We start from the raw sequence: 25,773 nt of genomic DNA, 5'->3' as shown, positions 1-25,773 counted from the left end.
TGCAGATGAACCTTTCAAAAAGGAAGCATGAATGGGAAATATGAAACACGTACTCTCCACCCTTGTTTGCTGCCTTGCAGAGTGCTAACACACAGACACAATTTGCATTATCTCCCTTCATGCAGCGCAGTAAACCTTGGAATACAGGATATTGTATTCAGGTAAGGTCTGTTGCTATTACTATTTCCTGCCCCTCCCTTTCCTTAAGTTTAATTGATTCATAAATTAGCATGCTTTATACGTTTGGTCCCAGTTCAGCAATTCACGTGCCTGAGTGAATTCCTGTGTGCAGAGACTTTAGTCGCAAGAGCTTAAAATAAAGACACAGTCTTACAGCATGAATGCAAATATTTAGAACATAATACTTTGCTTCTACTAATATTTCTTTGGCATGAACAAATATTTCCCCACCACTACTATAAAAGGTACATTTCTGTCTTCTTCCCAGTGTACCTCAGAAAACATCTTCAGCCTCACATGAACTGTCCCAAATGGCTTTGTATTATACCCTACAGCTGGAACATTAAAAGTTAAGCACCACTGGCAGATGAGTGAGGCCAAGGAACACTATTTGGGAGCTGAAACACAGGTACGGAGGCAACAAATACAGGCAATTACGTAATTCCACAGGGTACTCGGCCTCCTGAGTGCTGCTGTAAGCACAACACTTGCCTGACACATCCCAAGAATGATTCTAACTATTTTTCACGTGATGCCATGCCTTTTGCTTGCACAAGAGCATATTCAGTGTAGACAACAAAATTTTAGTATTTCCTCAAGATCATACTGATTTACAGCACAGGCCAACACCAGCAGTTATTCTAAACTGTCACTTCACTAGCATTGCAAATTGAGATCTTCTGAGAGATCTTCGTCTGTACACTCCTGGCACTTACCAGTTAGGGCATGGGTCCATAAGACACAGTGAAATGACATAATTAACTACTGTGAAAGTTAAAAGATCCTCCTTCCTCCTCCCATCTCTCTTCCTGGCTATATGCTTTCACTGCCTGTTCTGGCACTGATGCTTGTCAGAGCCTTTGTGAGCTTCTTGAAATCCACTTCAGAGCTAGAGCAGCTCACTAAAGGATCTGGTAAGTGCCATGGCCATACAGACAGGCAGTCTATGTCCCAGAAGCAAGTTAGAAAGAATCACTCTCTTCAGCAACAGCAAACTAGTAGAATGTTTCAGGTGCCAGTAAAACTGCAGCTTGAGGCCAATATTTTTCACTCTTCACTTGCTATGTTAACAAGCATTCAGAGTATTTGCATTTAAATATGTTTGCCTTGCTCCTTATTTTCCTGCAAGCCTCTGCAGTGATGTCATAGTTTTATACTTAAGATACTGTAATTACATTTCTGTAGAAACAGGCTGTAGAGACAGGGCTTCTGACTTTATTTCTGTATGATCAAGGAGACATCTATCTGGGACAGATTCATGGTCAAAACCAATTGATTAAATACCTTAATATCATGGTTTAAAAAAGGCCGAGCAGATAAAGTGTTTGTACAAATACCATTTGTCCTGTTGTGAGCTAAATCCAGAATGGCTTGATACCATCTTTGAAATCAGTAACAATCTACAGAGCAGATACTCTATAAAAAACAAGTAGGACATTCAGGATGTGGGCCTCCATGAATACTTAACGTTATTCCACACGCAATTACCCTTTGGTCAAAGCTTCCAGTTCTTAGAAAACAGTCTTAGAAATCAATAAACCTATTTCTGTTATATATTTGCTTATAGAAAAATACTGAAAGATAAAGGTAGGATGACAGCACAGTCATGCACACTCATTTCTTCAGTTTAGGCCAGCTGTAATCTAGTGCTAGATTGCAACTCAGAATTCGGTACTTTGTCCTAATGATTTTTTGAGGATTTGGAAATTGATCTTTGAGCTAGGTTAGGAAATGAAATAAAATATGTATTTTGGAATACATCATGTAGATTGTTCAGCTTGAAGTTCCTATTTTGTTTTAGAAAAATCAGTTAATAAACAATAAGTACATCCAAATCAACTTAGTAATGCTGCCATACAACTGTCCTGCCTCTCCATTTACAGACAAGGAAACAATTATAGAATCTTATCTGCATATTTGAATCTCATCCTTAATTCTGACTCAGATAGGACATTAGATTACAACATGCCATACCTCATTAATGCCTGGGGTAATTGTAGGTGCAGCAATAAAAACAACAAAAGGAGCAAACTCTGCAGTTCTCAGGACCTTCAATGCCTAGGTGAAAAAAAATCAGATACTTTAGAAGAATCTCCCGACAATCAATGTGAAATAGGTTTAGTCACACAAGCAAAAGATACGAAATAATGATTTACTATTGCTGGTATTTGTTTTTAACTGATCTGGAGTCAAGACCTTAGTCTTGACTTTAAGTATTTTCCACGGAAGATTTTACATAATCTCTGAACAAACTATTAGTGTTTCTTGAGAGTCTTATTTTCGTTCCTACTCTCTTCTGAAAAGTACAATACCACAACACAGAAAGGAGTTTATGAAGTAACAACACCGATCTGATCATTGTGCAAAGAGGATCAATATCAGTGATTGACCACAAATGTTTCTGACCATGCTCAATAGTGATACGGAGCCAAGAGTCAGTTAGGAACAGCATCAAAGAGAAATGTTTGAAAACACTGAAACATTACTCCTGGCAGGCAATGATAGTGGTTGCATATGAAGCTAAACTATGAATTTGTTTCTGCTGTATGTTCTCCTAACCAGATGATTACCAGAATTTTACTTCACATATTGGTACCTTGGTGTTCCAGGGACTTTTGTTCCACATTACTGTATGCATTACTTATCCAGTGTGCAGTCAATAAAAATAAACATATCTCAATAAAATAAGGTTGAAGGATTTGTCATGAATCCCATTTTCATACACTTCTAAGTTACCTGAGGTTCTACATCAAGTATTGCAATTAGTCCCTGCTCATGGATCTTTCGTATTGTTTCCAGTTTTGTCCCATACATTGCATCCTCATGGCTGCCATATTCCAAATATTCATTATTTGATATATCCTGCATCATTTGGTCATGTGATACAAAGTAGTAATTTTTCCCATTTTCTTCATCTTTCTTTGGAGGTCGGGTTGTGTCTGAAAACACAAAATACAAAATATTTTTAGTACAAAAGCAATACTACAACTTATATATGGCTTTTTGTTTTGTTTATCGATACTTATTCACTGAATGATGACCTGTCAAATCACATATAGAACAATGAAGCATGAACTTGGTGTAGGCGGAATGACAGGGGCTGGCAACAGCAGGAGTCTCAGGGATGTATGTTGGGAAAAGCAGGAGATGAAGGAATGTGGAAAAGGTAAAAATCAAAAAGTAACAGAGGAAGAGCAGAAGGTCATAAATAATCTTTACTGGGTCAAGACGATAAGACTCTATCAGCCTCTTTCAACAGCAAACAAAGGCCAGATCTCATAGTTTTCTAAACAATTCAATTAACATCTCCATTTTACCCCAGGGGACAGTACTGGGCTCAATCTTGTTCAAGATCTTAATTAATGATCTGGATGATGGGGCAGAGTATACCCTCAGCAAGGATGCCAGTGACACCAAACTCAGAGGAGTGGCTGATATGCCAGAGGGTTGTGCTCCCATCCAAAGAGACCTCAACAGGCTGGAGAAACAGGTTGACAGGAACCTCATGAAGTTCACGAAGGGGAAGTGCCAAGTCCTGGATCTGCACAGGAAGAACCCCATGCACCAGTACATGCTGAGGGCTGATCAGCTGGAAAGCAGCTCTCCAGAAAAGGCTGTGCAGGAGGGCTTGGTAGACACCCAGTTGAACATGAGCTAGCAATGTGCCCCTGTGGTAGAGAAGGGCTAAAGGTATCTAGGGCTGCATTAGACAAAGTATTGGCAGCAGGTGGACGGAGGTGATCCTTCCCCTCTAACTCAGCACTGGTGAGAGCACACATAGAGTGTTGTGTCCAGTTGAGTGCTCCCCAGTATAAGAGGAAAAATGGACATATTTGAGAAAGTCCAGTGAAGGGGCACTAAGAGACTGGAGCATCTCTCCTGTAAGGAAAGGCTGAGAGCTGGGACTGTTCAGCCTGGAAAAGAGAAGGCTCAGGGGGGATCTCATCAATGAGTACAAATATCTAAAGTAAAGGTGTAAAGGAGATGGAGCCAGTCTCTTTTCAGTGGTGCTCAATGACATGACAAAAGGTATCAGGCACACACTGAAGGACAGGAGCTTCTGTCTGAATGTGAGGAAACATTTTTTCAGTGTGAGGGTGACTGGGCACTGGTGTAGGTTGCCCAGGGACATTGTGGAGTCTCCATCTTTGGAGATATTCAAAAGCCACTTGGACATGGTCCTTGGCAACTGGCTCTAGTTGGCCCTGCTTGAGCAGAGGGGCTGGACCAGATTACTTCCAGAGGTAAGGAACTCAACCATTCTGTGATTCCTCTTTTCCCCATTGGCATGCTGATACCTACTTGCTTATCTTTCTTCTAATACTCCCCAGCAAATTTATTTACTCATTTACTCTCATGTTTTTTCACTATATCATTTACGTTGGTGACATATCTGAAACACCACATCTCTTCCCAGACTAATCCCATATCTTCCAACAACCCTATCATAATTTCAAACAAGGTATAAAAAAATGAACTCATCTTCTATTTTTAATTATACCTATTACTGTTCTGAAGATTAATTAGCAATGTTCTGAGAATTAATTAGCATATTTCAAAGATGAAAAGTTCTATGGAAATATTATAGATCATAGTTATTATTTTAAGAAATTCAAGAACAATGGATTATGTAAGTCATATAATATCAACTATACTACTCACTGCTGCCCTAGGTCTACTGAACTTACATACTCTTACATATTCCTCAAATCCTCTTCTTTTCTAAAAACATTTATGTCGTTTCCTTTTTTTACTTAAATTCTTATGAGATTTTCTTCTTCTGAGTGTGAAAGTGGAAGTCTAAAAAGTGGGTAAGGGCCTGATTACTTGTGGTCAAGAGAGATGAAAGCTACTTAACAATAACCTACTTCTTGAATATATTTCTTCTGCAGACCTATGTGGTAAGAGATGTATGGCCTACTAATCCTTTTTATTAACTACCATTGTATGTGACATGACCTTTACGATCAGGTTTTCAGTAGGTAGACAATTTCTTCATAAAGCATTCCCCAAAACTCCACATACAACTTGAGGCCTATCTCAAAAGCTACCTACTCCTACCATGGTTTTGTAAAAAAATGTAGAAAATGCAGTAAAATCCATCCCTGAGAGTTGGGGAGAATAAATTCAATTACCTACAGCCAGCTGAAAGACAGATCAGGTTCCCATAATACTTAAAGTGTATGCAACACATTTTATATGTTCTATTTATATCACTAACATAAGGATGTAATTTGAATCTCTAAACATCAGCATGAAGTGCTGTTTTAAATGCCCTAAGTGCCTTAAATCTAAAACATCGACATAGGATTATTAGATATAACAAAGGAGTTAAAGGAGACCATTGCTCTTCTGGAGTGGCACTGGAGGTTAGGTGATGTCTAAAACAGGCATGTAAACATCATACTGATGCTTAAGCCCCTGCGTTTCATCCTGATTTGCAGTCCAGTCTTTTTAGTCGTCTTATTTGATCAGTGAAGCAATTTCAGTGCTTCCACAGAGCAGAAGCCTAATGCAGGCAATCTAAGGCATGGCTGTCATGGCATAGGTAAGTCCACTTTAATAAGTATTTGAAGATAAAATAACTAGTTCAGCTTCTGCTTCCCCATGGCAATACAGTTAGTACTTGAGAGAGATTGCATGAACTGTAAAACATTTATTACTCTTAATTTTAGTTTTTGGTAATGGAGAACATATTTGCTGGATTACTACTTCCTTCCTCCCATATAATCTTGTCTGTATGAATAACATAGGTACAACATAGATCATATACTCCTGGCACAACACTTTTAAAGTGTCAATCCAGGATTGTGGTGTCTAGATATAAACAGTAGTGTGACAAACAGTTCAGTTTCATACTGCTGCTGGGGTGACCTAATGGCTCACACTTTCAAAATGGCTAAGTCTGTTTTCCTTCTGTTGGTGCTGGTCTTTGTCTAACTCCTTAGTAAGCAAGCTTGGGGAACTTAAATCAGTAGCAAACTAATCCTTTTTCCCTTCCAAATAGGTTTACAGATAAGTTCTTAAAAATAATACTTTTTAGCAATAACAAAATACTTATAGGTAGGAAACCAGCTCAGTGCAATTTTAAAGTAAAGCACTAACAAAGATAGCCAGAGGCCTGGAGCACCTCTCCTATGAGGACAGGCTGAGAGAGTTGGGGCTGCTCAGCCTGGAGAAGAGGAGGCTCCGGGGAGACCTTATAGCAGCCTTCCAGTACCTCAAGGGGGCCTGCAGGAAAGATGGGAAGAAACTCTTCAGCAGGGCCTGTTGTGATAGGATGAGGGATAATGATTTTAAAATAGGAGGAGGTAGATTCAGACCGGACATAAGGAAGGTGGTAGAACACTGGCACAGGTTTCCCAGAGAGGTGGTGGATCTCCCATTCCTGGAAACATTCAAGGTCATGTTGGACGGGGCTCTCAGCAACCTGATCCAGTTGGAGATGTCCCAGCTCCTTGCAGGGGGGTTGGACTAGATGACCTTTAAAGGTCCCTTCCAACCCAAATCATTCTACGATTCTATGACTAACAAAGTACAAAGAAAATTAATGCATAATGGTCATCAGCGTAATTTCTGAGCCATGTGTTGTGTTTCTGAAGTCAGTCTGAAATAGAGTGGACAGATTTAGCTGCTGGATGCTCTTGTTTCAGAATGCCTAGCTTGAGGAAAAAGGGTGTATCTCCAAGAGATCATGTAGTAAGATATGCAATTCCTGCCATGGTATCAGTAGAAGATTGTAATGAAGGGAAAACAACCCTGTGCTCTTTGTAACAACCCACTTGGAAGCAGTGATGTTAATTGCATTTTCTTTTTCTTATTGTCATCTCTGGGAACTTGAAGTTATCTTAGTATAATACTAGTCCTCAAGGCTAGGCTGTGAAAAGTAATTTAAAACATTCACATAAGGCATATATTAAAAGTTTCCTCAGAATTCAGTTTATGTTTCTTTACATGGGAATTATACACAGTTTTAAATGTCATGGCTGCTCCAGTCTTATCTGAACTGTAAATGCAAAATTAGCACAAAAAAGTGAAAAATGTTTTAGCCTTCATTCTAAATTAACAAACATTTGGGGTGGAGAGAAGTATGCTTAACAAGAAGTTTCGTGAATACTAAGAAACATTTGATGTAAAAGTGGAGTTACTTACTACCCCTTTCTCTAAAAAAAAAAAAAAAAAAAAAAAAAAAAAAAAAAAAAGGAAGAAAAGAAAAGAAAAGAAAAAATATACCCAGTTCTATCACAGTTCCCACCTTCAAGGTAAGATTCGTCTCAGTAGAACTGAACATTTGTAGAAGTTGAATGGGTATGTTGTCAAGGATGCTACAAACAACTTTGCATTACATTGAACATTACTACTTACGAGGAATGGGGTAAGCAAATCTGTCCGGGTGTTTTGTGATGAGTGTGTTTTTTATGTGTCTTCTTCCAACACCATGTGCACCTAATCCACAACAAAGAAATGAATTACAAATTTTCAACCAGAAGGGGTTCAAAACTATGCTGTTATTAGCAGAAAAATAACTCAAAATTACCTAGTAAGACTAGTGTTTTCCTTTTGAATGCTGGCAGTTTTACTACTTCTTCATATGTGACGAGATCTAATTGATCAAACACTAAAACACAGGGATAAGAAAAAAAGGCATATTATGGGTGATAACTAATTGTACTACAAAGTATAATTTTAGCAAGTTTTAGATTTACAATACAAAGTAATACGTTATGGAAAGGAAAACCATTTCATTATGCAGTTTTAACAAAAGTGTTCATTAAAAAAACCCCAACTGTTAAAAAGCAGTAACAAAGCTACTGAAAGGCTCAGGAAAGTTTGCACGGCCCTTCATGCAGTATTCAGCAGAACACAAAAATCAGGTAAAACAGCATGCCATTCACATTTGCATTCCTGAGAAATAGCAATACTAAAAAAAAAAAAATCTGTAGACAGTGACCAACATGAATACAATATGAGAACATCTATTTACGCTAAAGATAGGGATACTTTCATAATCATGTTTTAACAAGATACACGAGAAATGTAGAGAGAAGTGTTATTACTTTGTGGCATTTATTCTTCAAAATTACTAGCATATTAATTGTAATTAGAGTTCTCTTTAAACACACATGCCAGTTAAATTGACATGCTTTTAAAACTTGTGACAGAATGAATAATTCTAATGAAAAATGATGGCATTACATAGGAGAACCTCCATCATATTTAGGGAAAAATTGTAAAAGTATTATTTCAGAAAGAATTTCAACTGCAGTTGAAATTGGATTAATTCCATTATGCCTATCAATCTATTGTCAATTGCCAAATCAAGTTTTGTTCATTAAAAAGAGCTTATTCCTTCTGTGCCCAATAACACATCATCTATGGTAATTCTTGCAGAATTCTAATGAAAAAGAGAAGCCAGGAGGCAGTTAATCATATTCACAAAGATTACATAAACCAGCAATTGTGAGCGGAATAACAAATAAGAGTTTTCAGTTCTGTATTTGTGTGTACTATAAAAAGAAGGGAGGAGAGACTGCACCTAAAGTATGGGATCTCTGAGTGTTTCCAAGTCCTAACCTGTTGTATTCACCTCAATTATATCCAGTCCACCTTCTAGGATGAGTTCAGATATATCCCTCTCCCCCTGTCCAAAACCCCTTAGGAAAGTGGGCAGTGGCAGGAGCTTTAGTTTGCTTGCTTCAGAAGTCCCCAGCCACCAAGATCGGCATTAAGACTGCGGAGCCTACCACAAAGCACATGATCTTTATTTTAAAGTTCCAGTTACAGCATCGAAGGATTTTAATTTAATATATTTCTTTTTATAGGGCAGATCTCTCAATTCAACAGCAGTCTTTTTACTCTAGCAAAAAAGTAGAACTACTTCAGTTGGGTCAAACTACAAATTAGTCAATTGACATATTCAACTCTAAGTCCTTGAAAATATACAGATATGAAAACTTCCTAGTCCATTGAAGCATTTTAAATTTCATCATAAAGAAGAATCTCTTTCAACCTTTCCCTAAATATTACAAGCAAGAGTTTAATAATATTTTTCTTCCATTCCACAAACCCACAAGCATGGAATATTCTTACTACTGTCCTTTTTGCAACTTCACGCTATTTAAACTAAGTAATAATTAATTTCATATTAAAAAAAGGCTAAAGATCTACAACATGTTAAACAGTTTTACCATTCTAACCATCTAGGCCTGCAAGTATATTTTCCCATTAAAAAAGAATTTAAAAAAAATCAATCTTGAATTTTCTTCTTGAACAAAACCACATTATGTTAGATACAAACAACAGGAACAAACAATAGAAATGATACATATTAATGCCTTCATCACAAACTAGCAGCATGGAGATGATGTGTCTCAGTCTACATGAAGTTAACTAATGATTGTAGGGTTTTCAAATGCAAAAGAAAAATGATTAATTTTTTTAACTTACACAATATATGAGGAATACAGGGCACATTTAAAGACTGAACTTTAATGCTTCTGTGTTACTAGCTAATAATGAAAAGGAGTTCTTGAAAGGAAACAGTAAGAAGCAAATAAAGAGGCATTGTCACTCGACAGGTTACTTACATGCACAGAGGCCATTGGGAGTAAGACAGCATGAAAAATGTACAGGGGTCATTGAGATATGGCTCGTAATATATTAGTAAAATAAAAAGTATATGCACAAAATAAACTTTACCATGCAATAGTCTAAACACAAGGCAAATAAATCACATTAAGAAATGATAAACATATTTTGTAAAAGCTTGGCAATTTTCTACATTATGCATAATATGAAGCATAATTCTAGTATGTTCTAAAGAGTGTTCTTTTATGAAGACCTGCAATAATATTTCAGAAAAATAAACAAAAAACATATCACTGCTGTATATCTCTAGAGTATTTATAAAAATGTCAATGACCCTGATAATTAAAAACACTTATTTTTTTTTCCCGTGGGCTTTGGCTTAACACTGACTTTACAATGATAAGATGTATGATTGTGAAATTGTCTCTTGAAGGACACAATGTTTATTTTTTTATATATTTAAATATTTTCTTTTTAAAAAGTAACTGAAATATTCTCCTCTTTAGTTAATTAACTACATCTGATTTGCAGAATAATTTCATTTCTACTTCCAGTAATATCCCAATATATCACACAAAAACCTTAGCTCTCAAATCATTAGTTAGCCACACAAATCTTAGTTGACTGTGAAGTATTTTACTAGGTCATTTCTCAGTACCCGAGTTCAGTCTCACTCCTACAATAAAAATAACATGGAAGTCAAAATAGTTTACATACTGCTAAATGATTTATTGAATTTTACACTTAGATACAAGAGAAATAAATTCTGCTTTCTTGTAAAAGCAACATTTTGACATCTGGATTAGACTTCTGAGTTCCAAAATAACTAAACTTTTTTTTTTTGATCCAACAGAAGAAAAGATCTTGTTTTTATTCTGAGACAGATGCACTGAAAGCTTCCAAAAGACAGCGTTTCCGTATTTCTGACTAACAATACCAGGAGTGACAGAGGAGTTCAGAGAAGGTAAATTCAGTACCACCTTAGTTAAACTTAAACCCATGCGAGCACCATAGCATTTCAGTGAATCTCTTTATATCCTACTTTTGGCATCATTCCTCAGAATATGACTGGCATCACCTTTAATATCTCAAGAACACTAAGATCAATAAACATTTCTACGAGAAATCTTGATTCCAGTCTACACTTTCATTAACTTTTTGACTTCTTAGGGGGAAGGGGAAGTGTCAAATGGTATTCTGAAAAGAACAGTTTCTTTTATGGTCATTTAGATAATTTTTAATGTTCATGATTCTAATTTTTGTCAAACATTGTGCTCTGATGTAAAGTGACTAACAGCACTGATGCTGGCAAACACTAAGGCAGGCAAACTGCATGACTCAAAGCGCTGTCAATCTTCTTCAAAACATCCCCCCTACATCAAGATAGGAAAATCTAGATTACCTTCTTTTTCAGGGATTTATTTGATACAAAGTCTTTGAGCTAGTTTTGCTTGTAAGGTATTGCCTGCTCCTTCTCTGGCCATCCTCTTTCTTTTGTTTATCCCATTGGAGCATGCCATGCTTAGTCATGCTGGCATTATTAATTATGTAGTTGCACTGTGAATTGTATTAAGAAATGTAACTGCCCTAAAGAGAAAGAATGGTTTTGTTGGGTTGTTCTTCAGTCAATCCAGTTAACATCATGGCTGCACAAAGTTATACTGGCGCAACTGAAGAAAGCAACAATGCTGTGGGAATGTATGCTGGGAGCAATTGATAATACTTTAAAGCCAGTATTGTCAAAGACTTTAGGTCATAAAATCCAGTTTATTCTCAATAGTTTTTGTTAAGGTCATAATTAGTAAAACATGGTTTAGTGCTACTGCAATGAAGTGGAAACATTAAAACAACCAGAATGTTAAACCAGCAAAACGAAGGAAACATTTTGAAATGCTAAAAATGAAATGCTTTTTGAAAAGCTACAACTTTCAATCTCTACTTGTAAAGGTTTTCAGGGTAACTGTGAAGATCTTAAATGTGACGGTGAATTAAGGAGTATGAATTACAACTACTGTTCTTTGACTTTCTTAGATTTTATTTTCAAATAAATTTCAAGTAAACATAAATCCTGTAGTACTGATATATTATGAGCTCCGACACTGCACACAGATTATACAGGTAAAGAGAAACGTGTAAATACAGATTTATTATGTTTAATTGGTGCATTCAAGAATGCGACTAAAAAACCTCAGACATAAATGCTATATATAAAATCCTTTCATTACACTGTCTGGACAGGTATATCTTTTAATTCTAATAAAAATCTCTACAAGTCTCCCAAGAGACAACAACAACATATTTATCATCACAGTATGTGATATCAATGCAAAAGCAATAGAAACAGTTTCATCACATTGACCATTTTATATTAAAAGAAGAACTAAACTCCACTCATGAACGAAAGGGTCTTCCTTGTTTACTACTAAAACAAATGAATTAACTCAGCAAGGATCTCTTATGCTACACTTCTACTTTCATAATTTCCTAAAACAATTCAACTTTTCAGCAGTCTAAATAAAAATCCCAAACTTAAGATTCAGGCAGAAATCACTGCAAGGGGGATAAACTTCCACAGTTTGTTCTATTTGGTAACTGTAAATAACACACTGACTATGCAATGGCTCTTATTCCGCTTCCAGCTCTAACGCTTCAAGAAAAATGTCCTTTCACGATGTTTTTACATAGATAATCTATAACTGTAAACACATATTAACAAGGTTGCTACTGAAAAGTCTTCTGTAGAGCACAGTACAGTTATATAGATTGCAAAATTCATATCCTGTTGGTTTCTAGTGCCCCCTTAAATATAAAAACCAAAACAATTAAGCCTATAGTAGGATATATTCTGATGCCTTTATTTTGTTGCAGCTTGCCTCTCTCACTGATTAAGCTATATGTTTAAATAGCAAAGAATAAGTAGGGTAATATTGACATAATTAGAATTTTACTTATATTTTCCTAAATTAACTCATTAGGTTTATATAAGAGTGCCAGTTGAGCAATTAATGGTAAGGTTTGATTGTAAAAAATTTAACCTGTTAAAGACACTTGCTTTTTTTTTCTTTTTTTCTCCATACCTGCATTGTGCTTTGCCAAATATTTGTCTTTGTACTGCTTTTTTTTCTTTCCAAACCAAGTACAGCTGGCCTGTTGCTCCTGTTTGGTCTTCTCCATGGCAATACAAGCAACTCGCCTGGCATATAGAGGAGAAAAAAATGTTTTTGTTGTCATCAATGTATTTTTCAAAAACCACACAGAATGAATTAGAAAAATAAGAGGTTTTAATCAGATCAAGTGAGCATGGGAAGAAGGGTAGCTACTAAAATGGCTGTAGACCACTTTGCAGCAGATTAGAATGGAAGCGCATGAGGTCTGAAAAGACAACTATGGTGTAAATTACTTCAGAGCAAGTTACGTTGTGTTGTGGAACTGTTTTGAGGTTCAAGTATAAGTGTTCCTGTTGTAATGTACACCAGTGTCTCCCCTACATCAGGGCTTGCAAGGGAGCTCTTGAGATGCAATGAAATGTCTTGCCTACCTCCACTTCTCTTCTAGCAAAATCTTCCTTAGCCAGTCCAAATGGCACAGGTGCTGTTAAATCCTTTTACAGCACTCTAATTCTTTTACACAGCAAATCTTGTATGAAATATTTTGGGCTAGATTACCCATATTTATAAACTTTCTTGAGTTATGGCCATAACTTTCACAGCTTACTTGTCAGAGTTTGTGCTGACACACTTAAAATATTTACTAAACAGCTTCTGCAAGAGGTTGTTTAGAGGCTTTGCATTGCTTTTGCAGTACTTGATGCCATTGCTCTTAATTGAATCTGTCATTCAGGAATCTCTGCACTGTGATTTCTCTCCACTTTTTGGCTTTCACATGAAAAATGAAAAGGAGAGAAAACCCCAAAACTCCATCAATGATGTTTGTGCTTGACATTGTGCTAACACTTTATTCCTGCAGCACTTGCATGTAAGCAGTACTAATGAAAACACTGTTGTGCTGGTTTTGTGTAGCGGGGTGACTACAGTGGCAGCTTCTGGGAGAAGTTGCTAGAAGCTTCCCCTTTGTCCAGTGGACTTGGCTGGCTCTATGCTGGATCTGCTGTTGGCCAGCACCAAGATCACTGGCAACAGTGATAACATATTTAAGAAGGGGGAAAATAAATAAATAAAAGAAAAAGGTGTGAAGGAGCAGAAGCAGGGGCAGAGAAGGGGAGGGGTGAGCCTTGTGGCCCTCACCCTCTGGCCTCCTGCTGAGTGGCTGTCTGGGCCCCACTTGGCCCAGCCTGACTGAGAAAAGTGAAGAGAACCTGAGAGCCATCTGCGTGAGCCAATTGTGAAGAATTTTTTGTGAGAGGAAGAGCTGCAGACGCCAAGGTCAGTGAAGAAGGAGGGAGAGGAGTAATGTTGCTCCTGCTAGAGATTTCCCCTGCAGCCCCTGGTGCAGTCCATGGTGAAGCTGGCTGTGTGCCCCTGCAGCCCGTGGAAGACCCCAGATTGGGGCAGGTGGATGCCTGAAGGAGGCTGTGGCCCATGGAGGGCCCACTGGGGCAGCCGTTCCAGAGGGACTGCACCCTGTGGAAAAACAACCCTTGCTGGAGCAGTTCATGGAGGACTATAGCCTGGGAGGGGGACCCCACGCTGGAGCAGGGGAGGAATGTGAGGAGTTCTTCCCCTGACAAGGAAGGAGCCGTGGAAAACAAGCGATGAACTGACCATAACCCCCATTCCCTATTCCCCTCTGTGCCACTTGGGGGCGGGGGGGAAGGAGGTAGAGATAATTGAAATGAAGTTAAGCCTGGGAAGAGGGAGAGGTGGAGGGATGTTGTTCTTGTTCTCTCTCTTGTTATCCTGCTTTGGTGTTATTATTAATAATAAATTGAAATAGTTTGTTTTGCCTGTAATGTTAACTTGAATGATCTTTCTATCCTTATCTCAAACCTTGAGCTTTTCATTATATTTTCTCTCTCCCATTCCCTCAGAGGACAGGGAGAGTGAGCGAGACTGCATAGCTTGGTTCTGAGCAGGGCTAAACTGTGACAACTGTTTAGAACCTAAAAGAGAAATTAAATTGACCCCCTTACATTAAACAATTTGTATGTAGCCTTCAATTCGAGTTTCCTACAGTATATCAGAAAGCACAAACAATGTTTACTAACACAGCTGTTTACTTTTCTAATGTAACCACACATATGATATTGCATGCAACCCTTACTGCTTTGCATATAAACAGAAAAAAGAAATCATCAATACCATACCAACTGAAACAATATATAGGCGCTTTTTTTTAAAAAAAAAAAAAAAATTATACAAAATCTAGCTGTACAACAATGAAAAACATAAAAGACAAATAATAGCAAAGCTAAATTAATTTTAATAGAAAACTTAAGTCATACCATTCTTGAAGTTCAGGAGAAGGAATAAGACCTGCAGTACCATTTTTGGAGTTCTCAAGTTTACCCTGCCACCAGTTGTGATCATCTTTGCTAATGATTTGGATAATATCACCAACTCGGAATCTGATGCCAGCTTCTTTGCAAGGAATGAGGTCATCCTTTGCTGGATCATATTCAAATTGTGCTCTTACATATATCTATAAAAAAGAATTTGTAAAAGACACTGCGATATTATTACTGGTACAGTATTGAGAGTAACAGGTGAAAATTTGATGTGTGCATGTTGCTACACATAATGTTTGCAATAAGCAAAGGAAGAAACAGAATTGCAAAAGCATAAGTGATAGTTGAAAACAAAACCAGATCCCCACCCAGCAAACAACGGAGACTTATAATATTATTCTACATATCGTGAAACTCAAATGGCAAAAACAAACAAATGTAATAAACTGATGGAGTCCCTCAGAATCAGTATTAACTATCATGAATCATTACAGACTAAAAGCCAGCAGCTTGCAACTTGAACTGTATTATACTTTCCAACTGAAGTCCCATGATATGTTTTAAAAATTTGAAATTTGTATGACAGGAAATTTTATTGGACAGTACAAAGAACTTAGGCTGCATTACTGATCTTTACTATTTAGACTGAAAATTTAGGTTTGTTTTTTTTTTTAAAAAAAAAAGATTAAATAGGAAGTCTTACGTTGCACTTATTGCATATAGTTACTTGGGATGAATCTGGGAATTCTTTGCATGGGTTTTCCAGTAACAGCCTACTCCCATATAAATGAAAACTAAGGAGTTGACTAAGTTATTCTCTAAAGAACATTAACAGAAGGAATTCAGATTCTGACTTCACAATTTAAAATAACATACCAATCCTTGCTTTGTGGGTTAATGAGGTCTCAACTCTAGAAAGTAAAAATAAAAGCAATCTCCAGTTTTGGTTGCTAATTACAGTTCTGATGCATCCAAGGATCTTAAAGTCAGAATTAAATGTCATGTCCAAGCTGGGTAATTTCTAGTTTATGAACTTCAAACATCACCCTATAGCATCTCAGACAGCCATGTATATTCTACTGATGATTTTCATACTAAAAATTGACTAGATTAAAAAAAAAAAAATTACACTGCAAAGTAATAGCCTTCATTTAAGCTGTAAAAACCACTTATCAACTTTGCTCAAATTCTGCTCCAAAAATAGCTCTAACTATGCAGTGTTAGCACTATTCATGGCACTTAAAGATCATTTCTACAGTAATCCAATCTGCAACCCAACAAATGAATAAATTAACTTAAAATGGCTAATCACTACTATCTTGTACCTGATGCATTTTTATCTGTTTACAAAGAAAACATCAGATGGTAACACTGATATAGAACACAAATTTTAATATACTAAATCTGATCCTTTTTCTACTGTGCGTTGAGTGTGAGTTTAGACAAGCAACGCAACTTCTTTTAATCATCTGAAAACCAGGATATTTTGAAACCAACTATGTTTATTTAGTAATTGGCTTTCTATGAAGTAATCAGTATTGAACTGATCTCTTATTTCCTCTCAAATAGGTCTAGAAAAACGAACAGTATTTTTACCATCTGGAAACTTCCTTGCTTTTTAAGTTCCTGCTCCAGTTTGAGCCATTAAACATTACATATTGGCTGAGCATAGAACGCTACAAACTTCCTTACGGATAGCACTCTATCTGTTATCCAAGTCCTTACTGTCTTCAAGGTTGATAAGCTACCAGAAAAATATGCTGGTTCAATGGGAAAAGATTCTTGAAAAAAAAAACAGTTAACTATAAATGGTGTGAGTATGAGGAACACCATTATTCTGATATTGCCTTGAACAAAGCCTCTTCTGGGAAAAATACCTTATGAGAGGCAAATGCAAACCTAACCCAATAGCTTGGAAGGTCTTTCATGCAGCCTTTCCAGAACTACATTCAGGCAGCTGGGAACTTCAGAAGACAACAGAAACTTGAAAGAACCATATAATCGTAAGCTTTAAAAATGGGAAACAAAGTGAGAGCAATCTATTCTTGCAATAGATATTCCAGTCAACTTAACCAGATAGTAGTATAAAAAGACTTTGAAAGACAACAGATCATGGAGTTCATTGACTCCTGTGAATGGAATGGCAAGAGTTACTATTAAACCCTTCGCACAGAAAAAGGTTGAGTCCATGGTAACAGATTCAGAGGCAGATTCTGGAAGAGCTATATACAAATGGGGCAGTTACTGAATCACAAATCACTTACTGGTATGTGTTGATTAGGGGGCTGCAGTAAAACAAACAAACAAAATTCTTAAAATTCCAAAGAGAATCATAAGGAATCCTCTGCAGAGCCCTTGAGGGCTTTCTTGGAATTCTCTGGAGAGGGAAGATCTTTCTTTGGTCCATGATGACATATACTACCATCAGGTCAAGGAAACAAAGTTAAGGGAAGTTACTGAATCTAGGCTTTAGGACTGAAAATTTAAGAGGCTATCTTCAGACTTATCAACCCTTAATAAAAACTGTCCTTTATGTTTTTCTTTGAAGAGCTTTGTTGATGTTAATAACTAATTATAGACCAATCCAAGCTTCAGAGTCTTTGTCAGTACAATGTTTTAGAGTAGAGTATTAGACACTTGCCCTACTAATCTCCATTTCAGCTAAAATATAAATTTGAGCTTTCTTCTAAGATAAAAATATGGACAGGTCACTGCACAACCGTAAGTCTATTAATGCATTCTGAACTAAAACAACATCTCCAGTTAAATTTACAATGACTTTGTAACACTTGCATGTATGGACACATAAAAAAATGCTATTTTGAATTAGCCACAAACAAATGAGTTAAAAAGAAAAATATGGAACACATATTCCAAGATTAAATGTTTTAGTCCAGCACATACAGAATATGAGTGGGACAAAGATAAGCAGGAATGTTCACTAGCAGCTAAGTTTACAAAAACTCCCATGGAGGAAATCTATTCACCTGTCGTCCTTTTGGTTGTGTTGTCGATGGCAAGTCCTGCAGAATAAAGTCAACCCAGGAAAAGAAATTTTCATTTTACTTTTTAAGGGTATACAACACCATTTGTTAGTGATTCATACTACATTACAGTAAAATGGTAAGTCAGACAAAAGTATAAAGCATTGACCCATGTTTAGAAATATTTTTCTTCTTAAAGAAAAATCAAACCCAGGCTGATTAGCAGCAAGCTGAAGAAAGCAGGTAAAAAGTTTAAGCAGATAGAAAATGTGCTTTTTAATAAATAATTCAGCATCTTCAACACAAAAGCACTGTCAAGTGAAAGAGGCTCTTTATGTGAATGCCTTTTCCACTTAATACTTAGTATTGTTTTTAAAAGGATGGCTATTATAAATATTAAAAAATTTATTATTAAAAATGTATAATGTGATTAATTGTTCCAAGGAATAAGGTTATAGCTACTAATTGTATAACAAATTCAATTTAATCCAAAAAAAGTTTTAAATTTTTCATCCACACAATTATTTTTCATTGTACTAATTAATAAGCACTTTACTTTGTAGAAAATAATTTTAAGTTATAATTTTTTTAATAGTTAAAGGAGTAGTTACTCTTTTTTTCTTTACTTTTTTTAGCTAGTCCATGCACTCATCATGTTGACACCACTCTTACTGAAGGAACTTGTGTATGCAGTTACTACATTGGTCCAAACGATGACAAATGATAAACAACACAAACTTTAACATTAATATACTTTAGAAAAACAGGAGATCAACAGCACCTTTCTACCTGAATACATACGAAACAGAAGTACTTTGTGTTAAAGATGTGATGATAATAGCTTGGTTTGTAGTGCAGTTTAAAGCCACTTCCTTTTGCTTTTCATATCCAGGCAAGGCTCATATTTCACAAAGTATGTGCACGTACCACAACAGCAGAGGGCACACCAATTCGTTAACTCAGATAGCGGAAACCACATGTTCCAGAGGTCTCTCAAAACATAAAACTTAAAAGAGTCTACAATATCTTGAAATACCAACTGCACCGTTCTTTTTCAAACACTGCTTCCAAAGTTCAGGATGGAAATAAAACTTCCACTTTAAACCTTTGCTTAGTTTTGAGAAAACTGCTAACAATGATTTAAGGATGACTGAAGCGTCACATTACAGTTACTAACATTTAATTCAGTATAGGGCTTTTAATAAGAATATGTTGAAAAAACCCTTAAAAAAAGAAAATGGGGAGTTACATATGTAATAACTTCTGTTCTATCACCAGGACAAAATTTTCCACTGACCACATGATAAGTATAACAGTAATGGCAGATGAGCACCAACAAAACTTTCACACTTTCTCTGTGTGGAACTGGAAATCTTACCGAAACAGAATTGTTAGTGCTGCTATGACCATTAGCTGGGGACTGTCTGGATGTAGAGGGGGAATCTCTCTGAAATAAGACACAAGGTTCATTAACAACACAACACTATCACAGGAACACAGATATATTTAAAAGAACAGTTACATCCACAGCCTTATAACAATTTGTTTAGCTGCTTCATCTGTGAAAGTTTCCACGCTACAAACTCCGTAAATCTGAAAAGTTGTTCCATAGTTTAAGACTCAGGTTTGACATTTTGATGTATCCTATGTTATAACTACTTTTATATTGCCTTAGCAATCAGTTTTTTAGTTACTGAGTTACTGGGACCTCTTAGTTCTCATGTGGCTGGCAATGCTAAAGGCCATTAGTCATACTGGTATATTTGTTCAAGGTAATTACCTGAAAGTTATATGCTGAATAATATTTTGAACAGAATGAGGCACATACTCCATTTTAAAGACGCTTCTACATATTTTTTCATCTATGTGGTGGAGGTCAGTGTTGATTAGTTTCTACTCTGTGTCTCCAAGACACTGAAGCTAACACCCGAGAAGGAAGTTGGATACTCTTTTCTCCTTCCTCATCCATTTTACAGCATACTAAGGTTTTTTTTCCTCCGATATTCTTATGGGCTTAAAAACATTAAACTTTGCCAAGATACACCACTTCAAAAAAGCCACCTGTCTTAACTAAGCCTACCACTGTGGTCCTACACCTCAGTGAGGAGGCAGCAGATGCAGGGTGCCTAATGGGAAATTCTACAGAAACTATAACGGGAATTTTTGACTGGGTCTTGCAGAGGCAAGGAAGTTACTTGTAGAGCAATCTTTTTCACATATCATTTTGACTGAATAGTACTTAATTCTGTAAGATCAGATAATTAAATGATTTTTTTTTTTTCCCCTGAAGAGTCACCTCGTCAGGAAATAAAATAATTCACTCATGCATTTGAAAAAAAAAACAAAAAATCCCCTTTACTCCCAAAGGAATTTTGGAGTGCAATATTCCATGTCAAAGGTCAATTTAGGAATCCCTGGTGATTTTACATAACATCAAGGATAGCAGAAAAAAGTGCTAAGAGAGTTTTCAAAGAAAACAAAGTTATTCCTGTCACATTTTATGAATACAAGTACCCTTTGTGAACAAATTAAAAACAAGAATGGGAGGTAAACTGTACATGCAACAACATTAACCAGGTAAAGGTCCTCTGCTAATATTCTCTAACTTATACTAATTATGTAATAGACTTATAGGTATTTAAAGGCATCAAGAAAAGTTAAAATGACAGTTAAAACACTTTACCACTCTTGCTGCCTGTATGCTTGATGTGCAACAAACTCATTTAGAACTTCTGCATTTTTGTGGACTCATTATGTATTTCATAGAAAGTTCCATTTATAGCTTGTTCTGGTTTTGTTTAGTGAGGGGGGGCCTAAGGTGGTAGCTTCTGTAGGAAACTGCTGGAAGTTGCTCCCCTTTGTTCAGTGGACTCGGCCGGGCCTAGGGCGGACCTGCTGCTGGCCAAGGCCGAGCCAATTGGTAGCAGAATGTCCGGTGATAACGCCTCGGTGATAACACCTCTGTGATAACGTATTTAAGAAAGGGAAAACAGAAAAAGAGGGAGAGAGATGTGAAGCAGCTGAGTGGGGGGCAGAGAGGGGGAGGCGTGAGCCTCGTGGGCCTTGCAGGCCTCACCCTCTGGCCTCCCACCGGGCAGCTGACTGGGCCCAACTCGGCCCGTCTGGGCTGCAAGAAATGGAGAGGAGATGAGAAGTTGAAGTGAATAAGATGTAAAAAAGGATCCTGAGAGGTGTCTGCCAGCCTGTTGTGAGGAACGGCTGCAGACGCCAAGGTCAGTTCAGAAGGAGGGGGAGGAGTAATGCGGCTCCTGGCCAAGATTCCCCTGCAGCCTGTGGTGACGACCATGGTGGAACAGGTTGTCCCCCTGAAGCCCATGGAGGTCCATGGAGGGGCAGAGATCCACCTGCAGCCCATGGAGGACCCCACGCCACAGCAGGTGGATGCCTGAAGGAGGCTGTGGCCCGTGGAGGGCCCGCTGGGACAGCTGTTCTGGAGGGACTGCACCCCGTGGAAGAGATGACCCACACCGGAGCAGTTTCACGAAGGGCTGTGGCCCGTGGGAGGGACCCCACGCTGGAGCAGAGGAGGAATGCGAGGAGTTCTTCCCCCAGTGATGATACAGTGGCACAAAACAACGCGTGATGAACTGACCACGAGCCCCATTCCCTTCCCCCCTGCCCCCCGTGCCGCTCGGGAGGGGAGATAGTATAGATAATGTTAAGCCCGGGAAGAGGGAGGGGTTATCTTGTTCCCTGTCTCATTCTCCTGCTAATTTTTAGAAATAAATGAGTGTTTTCCCCCAAGTCGAGTCTGTTTTGCCCGTAATGGTAAGTTTAAGGATTTCTCCCTGTCCTTATCTCAAACCTTGAGCCGTTTTTCTTATATCATCTCCTCTCGGAATGAAAGAATACTCTTGGAGTGTGGGGGGAGTGAGAGAGAGACTGCGTAGTCTGGTCCCGGTTGGGGCTGAACTACGACAAGCTATCTACATGCTTGCTTTGATTGTAAGACAGTTGAGGATGGATCTGACATTATAACAGCTGTAAAATCATTGTCGTTCAAAGTATGCAGGCCTGTATACTTCTGCTACATGCATAAGAACAAAATGCTCATTTGGCTCCCACAGTTACTTGCACCATGTAATGAACTGGGGGAAATCAGCTCTAATTCTATTTACAAAGTTACTCCAGCACAACAAGTTTAAAAATGTTCAAATGAGACCAAATAAACTATTAATTACTGGAAAAAAAAAAAGAAAAAAAGAAAAGTCTAAAGGAACAGTGCTGGTTTTTTTTTTTTTTTGTATGGGATTATCAGTATCACTTCTATCATATCACAGCTAGGAGATATTTCTCTCCAAAAAAGCAGTGACTTCCTTCTTTATAAAGACACTTTCTGCATGCTCTGCAATTCAATCTCTGCCAATTTCTTACTTTCAAGAAGAGGTAAAAAATTTATGTTTTTTTTTTTTCTTTAAACTTAGTTTGTTACGATCTGCTTAGTCAGTGATGCAGAAAGAGATGCAAGCACCTAAGTCATTTGGAGAAAAATAAGTTTAGAGTAGCTTGGAGAATGCCACTATTTCCAGTCTCTCTTGAAGGCTCCTCTCCCTTTGAAGGAAATTTTCTTAGTTTGAGAATGTTTTGATTTATATTCCTCCAACAATTCTCAACAGAAGATAGTATATTACTCAAAGCAGATGTTCATCATAAGATACTGAGGAAAAAACACATTTTCAGTGCTATTAGTGATTTCAGTACTAACTGTAAGAAATTAATCTGTCAAGCTAGTCAAGACATATATGTACAATTTTAAAATAATTTGGCAGTTCAACCACAATTTCAAAGGCATTTAGATTCTTAAGTTCCTAAGGACCTGGTCTTTCTTTCAAAAAATATCAGACTCAAAAGTTAAGAGAAAAGTTGTATTATGAACAGTCTAATCAGACAAGTCAATGAGTAGAAAGATCCTTGTAGAACCCTAGGACTGCTTAGAACCGGACTGGAAAACTTCAGCTTTGGTTGCAAGTTTGTTTCTCCAGTAACTCAGAAAAAGCCCTAGTTGTCCTGGGGATAAAAGTAGAAAAACATGTGGAAGATCCAGTGATTCTGAATAATGTAGAAGTGTTGTCATCATATTTCGGTACAACATGACTATCTAGACTTCACAATCCTGTCTAGCCCCTAGCCAAATAACAACAGCAGTCTTTTGGATCCTTGCTCTTCAGTTCAAGTACTACAGTTGAAGCCTTAGGAGGAAGCAATTACAATTATTTTCAAGTTATAAGTTATGGCAAAACTAGTTTCCTTGCTCTTATGTGTGAACTATGAATGATAAATCAATGTATTTGAGATGGAATCCTGTAGCAGAAGTCAATTATGTCTACTAGATGCAGCCTGATCAAATTAGATACTGCAAGAACGGCTAGATTAATGACACTGTTGCCAGATTAAAAAAAAAAAAAAAAAAAAAAAAAAAAAGGAGACCGAGAGAGGGAGAGGTATTTTCCAAAAATCTGCAAATACATTTCAATGTCAATCTTGATCAAGGAACCTTTCTGGACTTACTTTTAATACAAATGTAAAAACCTATAAAAAATTATAAAGTACAGACTATAAAAACTTATAGTCTGAGCACTAAGAGAAACATTGCAAGGCTAAAGGAAAAAATCCATGATGATTACCACCAGATTTTTAAAATCTCATATATATATATATATATATATATATTATATATATATATGTAAAGGTTTTTCTTCTTAATGAAACAACTTAAGTGTTTCACAGAGACATTCTGATAAGGAAAGGTGTTTGGAAAAAAAAAAGAGAAAAAAAAAAGAAAACAAAAAAAAGAAAACATGTACTTCCCTTACCATTCTCACATCTAGAATCCTAGAATAGTTTGGGTTGGAAGGGACCTTTAAAGGTCATCTAGTCATATCGGACACTATAAAAAGTTACTCAGGGTACTTTGTCAGTATGAAGTGCAAATGCAAATGTATCTAGAGCAAAACGCTTATTCAGTTGGATAAAGTACTAGCTGAAATGTATAAATAGCATACACGGTCATCAGACGTAAGAAGAATGTGTTGCAATAATTACTTAAGTTCATATTTATGTAAGTCTGTAATTTCCTGGGTACCTGAAGCAGAAAACGCAACATCCTGGCCACTGTCTTATCTAGATACCTGAGTAACTCAGGCTATTTGCCACACCAAAGACTAAACAGGTAATCTCACAGTAGATCAGATGATCAAATTTCTATACAGGGGAGTTTATAAGTATTATGTTTTCATACAAAGTATACTTCACAAAATATAGGGCCTGGTAACTGAATGGAAGGCATGCGTGCAGTAAAAGCCACAAATCCCTAAAAAACTTGAAATTATTCAGTTGAGATTTTAGAAACTACCTAGTGACACTGAGCTACCATTACATACTATAAGGACAAGACTTCCCTAAATATACGAAAGTGGTGTAATATTTAGAAAACATCACCACAACATTTCTCTTAAATGCCCACAAAAGGAGAAAAATACGGCAAGTGAGATGAAAATCTAAGTTATTTGAAAAATAGGTTCCCCTCAAAAACACTCCCCATACCTTTGTATATAAAGGCATATAGACCGATTGCATATAAAAGGCAGATCACCTCTCATTCTAATAATATTTAGTTTTTCTTACTCAAAATTAACAAGCTATTTTGAAGTCCAATGAAATAATGGTAGGGGCCTTAAAAAACCCCTAATTATTGATTCTGTTTATATTCCTCTTCTGGTAAAACTACACTATGTGAGCACCAGTCCATGACTGAGGGTGGAGGGGAATCAAACATAAATTTATAGAAATACCTGAAAGACTGCCAAAAAATACCTTAACTAGTAAGATTATACTAGTGAAAATCCAATATCTCTCAATTTATCCTGCTACAGAGCATTAGAAGCAAGGCTTCTGTGTCTTGGTAATGTCACTCAACGTTCATTTTTAGCCTTTATCAATGGTTAATTCTCTCAGTATCAAAGGACTAGCAATGCTTTAATAGGTTGATTTAAAAATGTTGGCCTTTCATGTACATGTGTAATACTTGAAAATCTAGCCAAAGTCATAGCGTGGCTAAGCAGGTGGAACAGACTCAGTCACCTCTGATTAAATTAATGCTAAATGCCACAAACTGTGATAATTAGACGTGCCTTTTATTTTTTTCCCCCCTCTTTGATCACACATTTCTAGTTTCACTGTTTTTTCCAAAGGAAGGTAAGAGCACGTCTTCCTCTCCTCTGTGAAATAAATAACCATGAAGAACCTAAGGACACAAAGCTAAGGAGAAAAGATGACCTCCTACTATTAAAATCACACCTAATGGTATTAATTTGAAGCTGTATGCTGAATTATTTTTTTCCAAATACTAATATTCCCAGCAGGTCAACAGTTTCACCAGTTTCTGTATTTTAATATTGGGAAGTGAGACATCTTTTATTATTACTGCTATTTACATCACAGAAGTCAATACATAAATTTGCCAGCACACTCTAGAATTTCTATTTCAGTTTTTTTTTAAAGCTTTGCATTTCATGAAAGACTTTTGCTTTCATATTTATACCTTTTAAGAAAATCAGCCTCATAGCTGAAAATTTGTCAAACATTCTACCTCTAAAA

General features: G+C 36.9%; 1 protein-coding gene across 6 annotated transcripts in view; it reads right to left on the bottom strand.

Moving 5' to 3' along the window:
• Window positions 1–25,773, bottom strand: part of CASK (calcium/calmodulin dependent serine protein kinase) — a 226,098-nt gene that overhangs the window by 7,729 nt on the left and 192,596 nt on the right. For 2 of the 6 annotated variants that reach the window (XM_086766396.1, XM_086766412.1), the window contains 8 exons: window positions 19,535–19,603; window positions 18,160–18,195; window positions 15,170–15,366; window positions 12,846–12,961; window positions 7,718–7,798; window positions 7,546–7,626; window positions 2,917–3,119; window positions 2,155–2,238 (listed from right to left, as the gene is read on the bottom strand). In XM_086766396.1, coding sequence (XP_086622522.1) covers window positions 2,155–2,238; window positions 2,917–3,119; window positions 7,546–7,626; window positions 7,718–7,798; window positions 12,846–12,961; window positions 15,170–15,366; window positions 18,160–18,195; window positions 19,535–19,603 — 867 coding nt within the window. The remainder of the gene's footprint in view (window positions 1–2,154; window positions 2,239–2,916; window positions 3,120–7,545; window positions 7,627–7,717; window positions 7,799–12,845; window positions 12,962–15,169; window positions 15,367–18,159; window positions 18,196–19,534; window positions 19,604–25,773) is intronic. The other 4 variants (XM_086766415.1, XM_086766428.1, XM_086766406.1 and 1 more) reach the window with 3 other exon arrangements.

The sequence above is a fragment of the Chlamydotis macqueenii genome, chromosome 1 (assembly GCF_036417535.1).
Source record: "Chlamydotis macqueenii isolate bChlMac1 chromosome 1, bChlMac1.mat, whole genome shotgun sequence".
Taxonomy (NCBI): domain Eukaryota; kingdom Metazoa; phylum Chordata; class Aves; order Otidiformes; family Otididae; genus Chlamydotis; species Chlamydotis macqueenii.
This window is presented reverse-complemented; position numbering and strand designations above follow the sequence as displayed.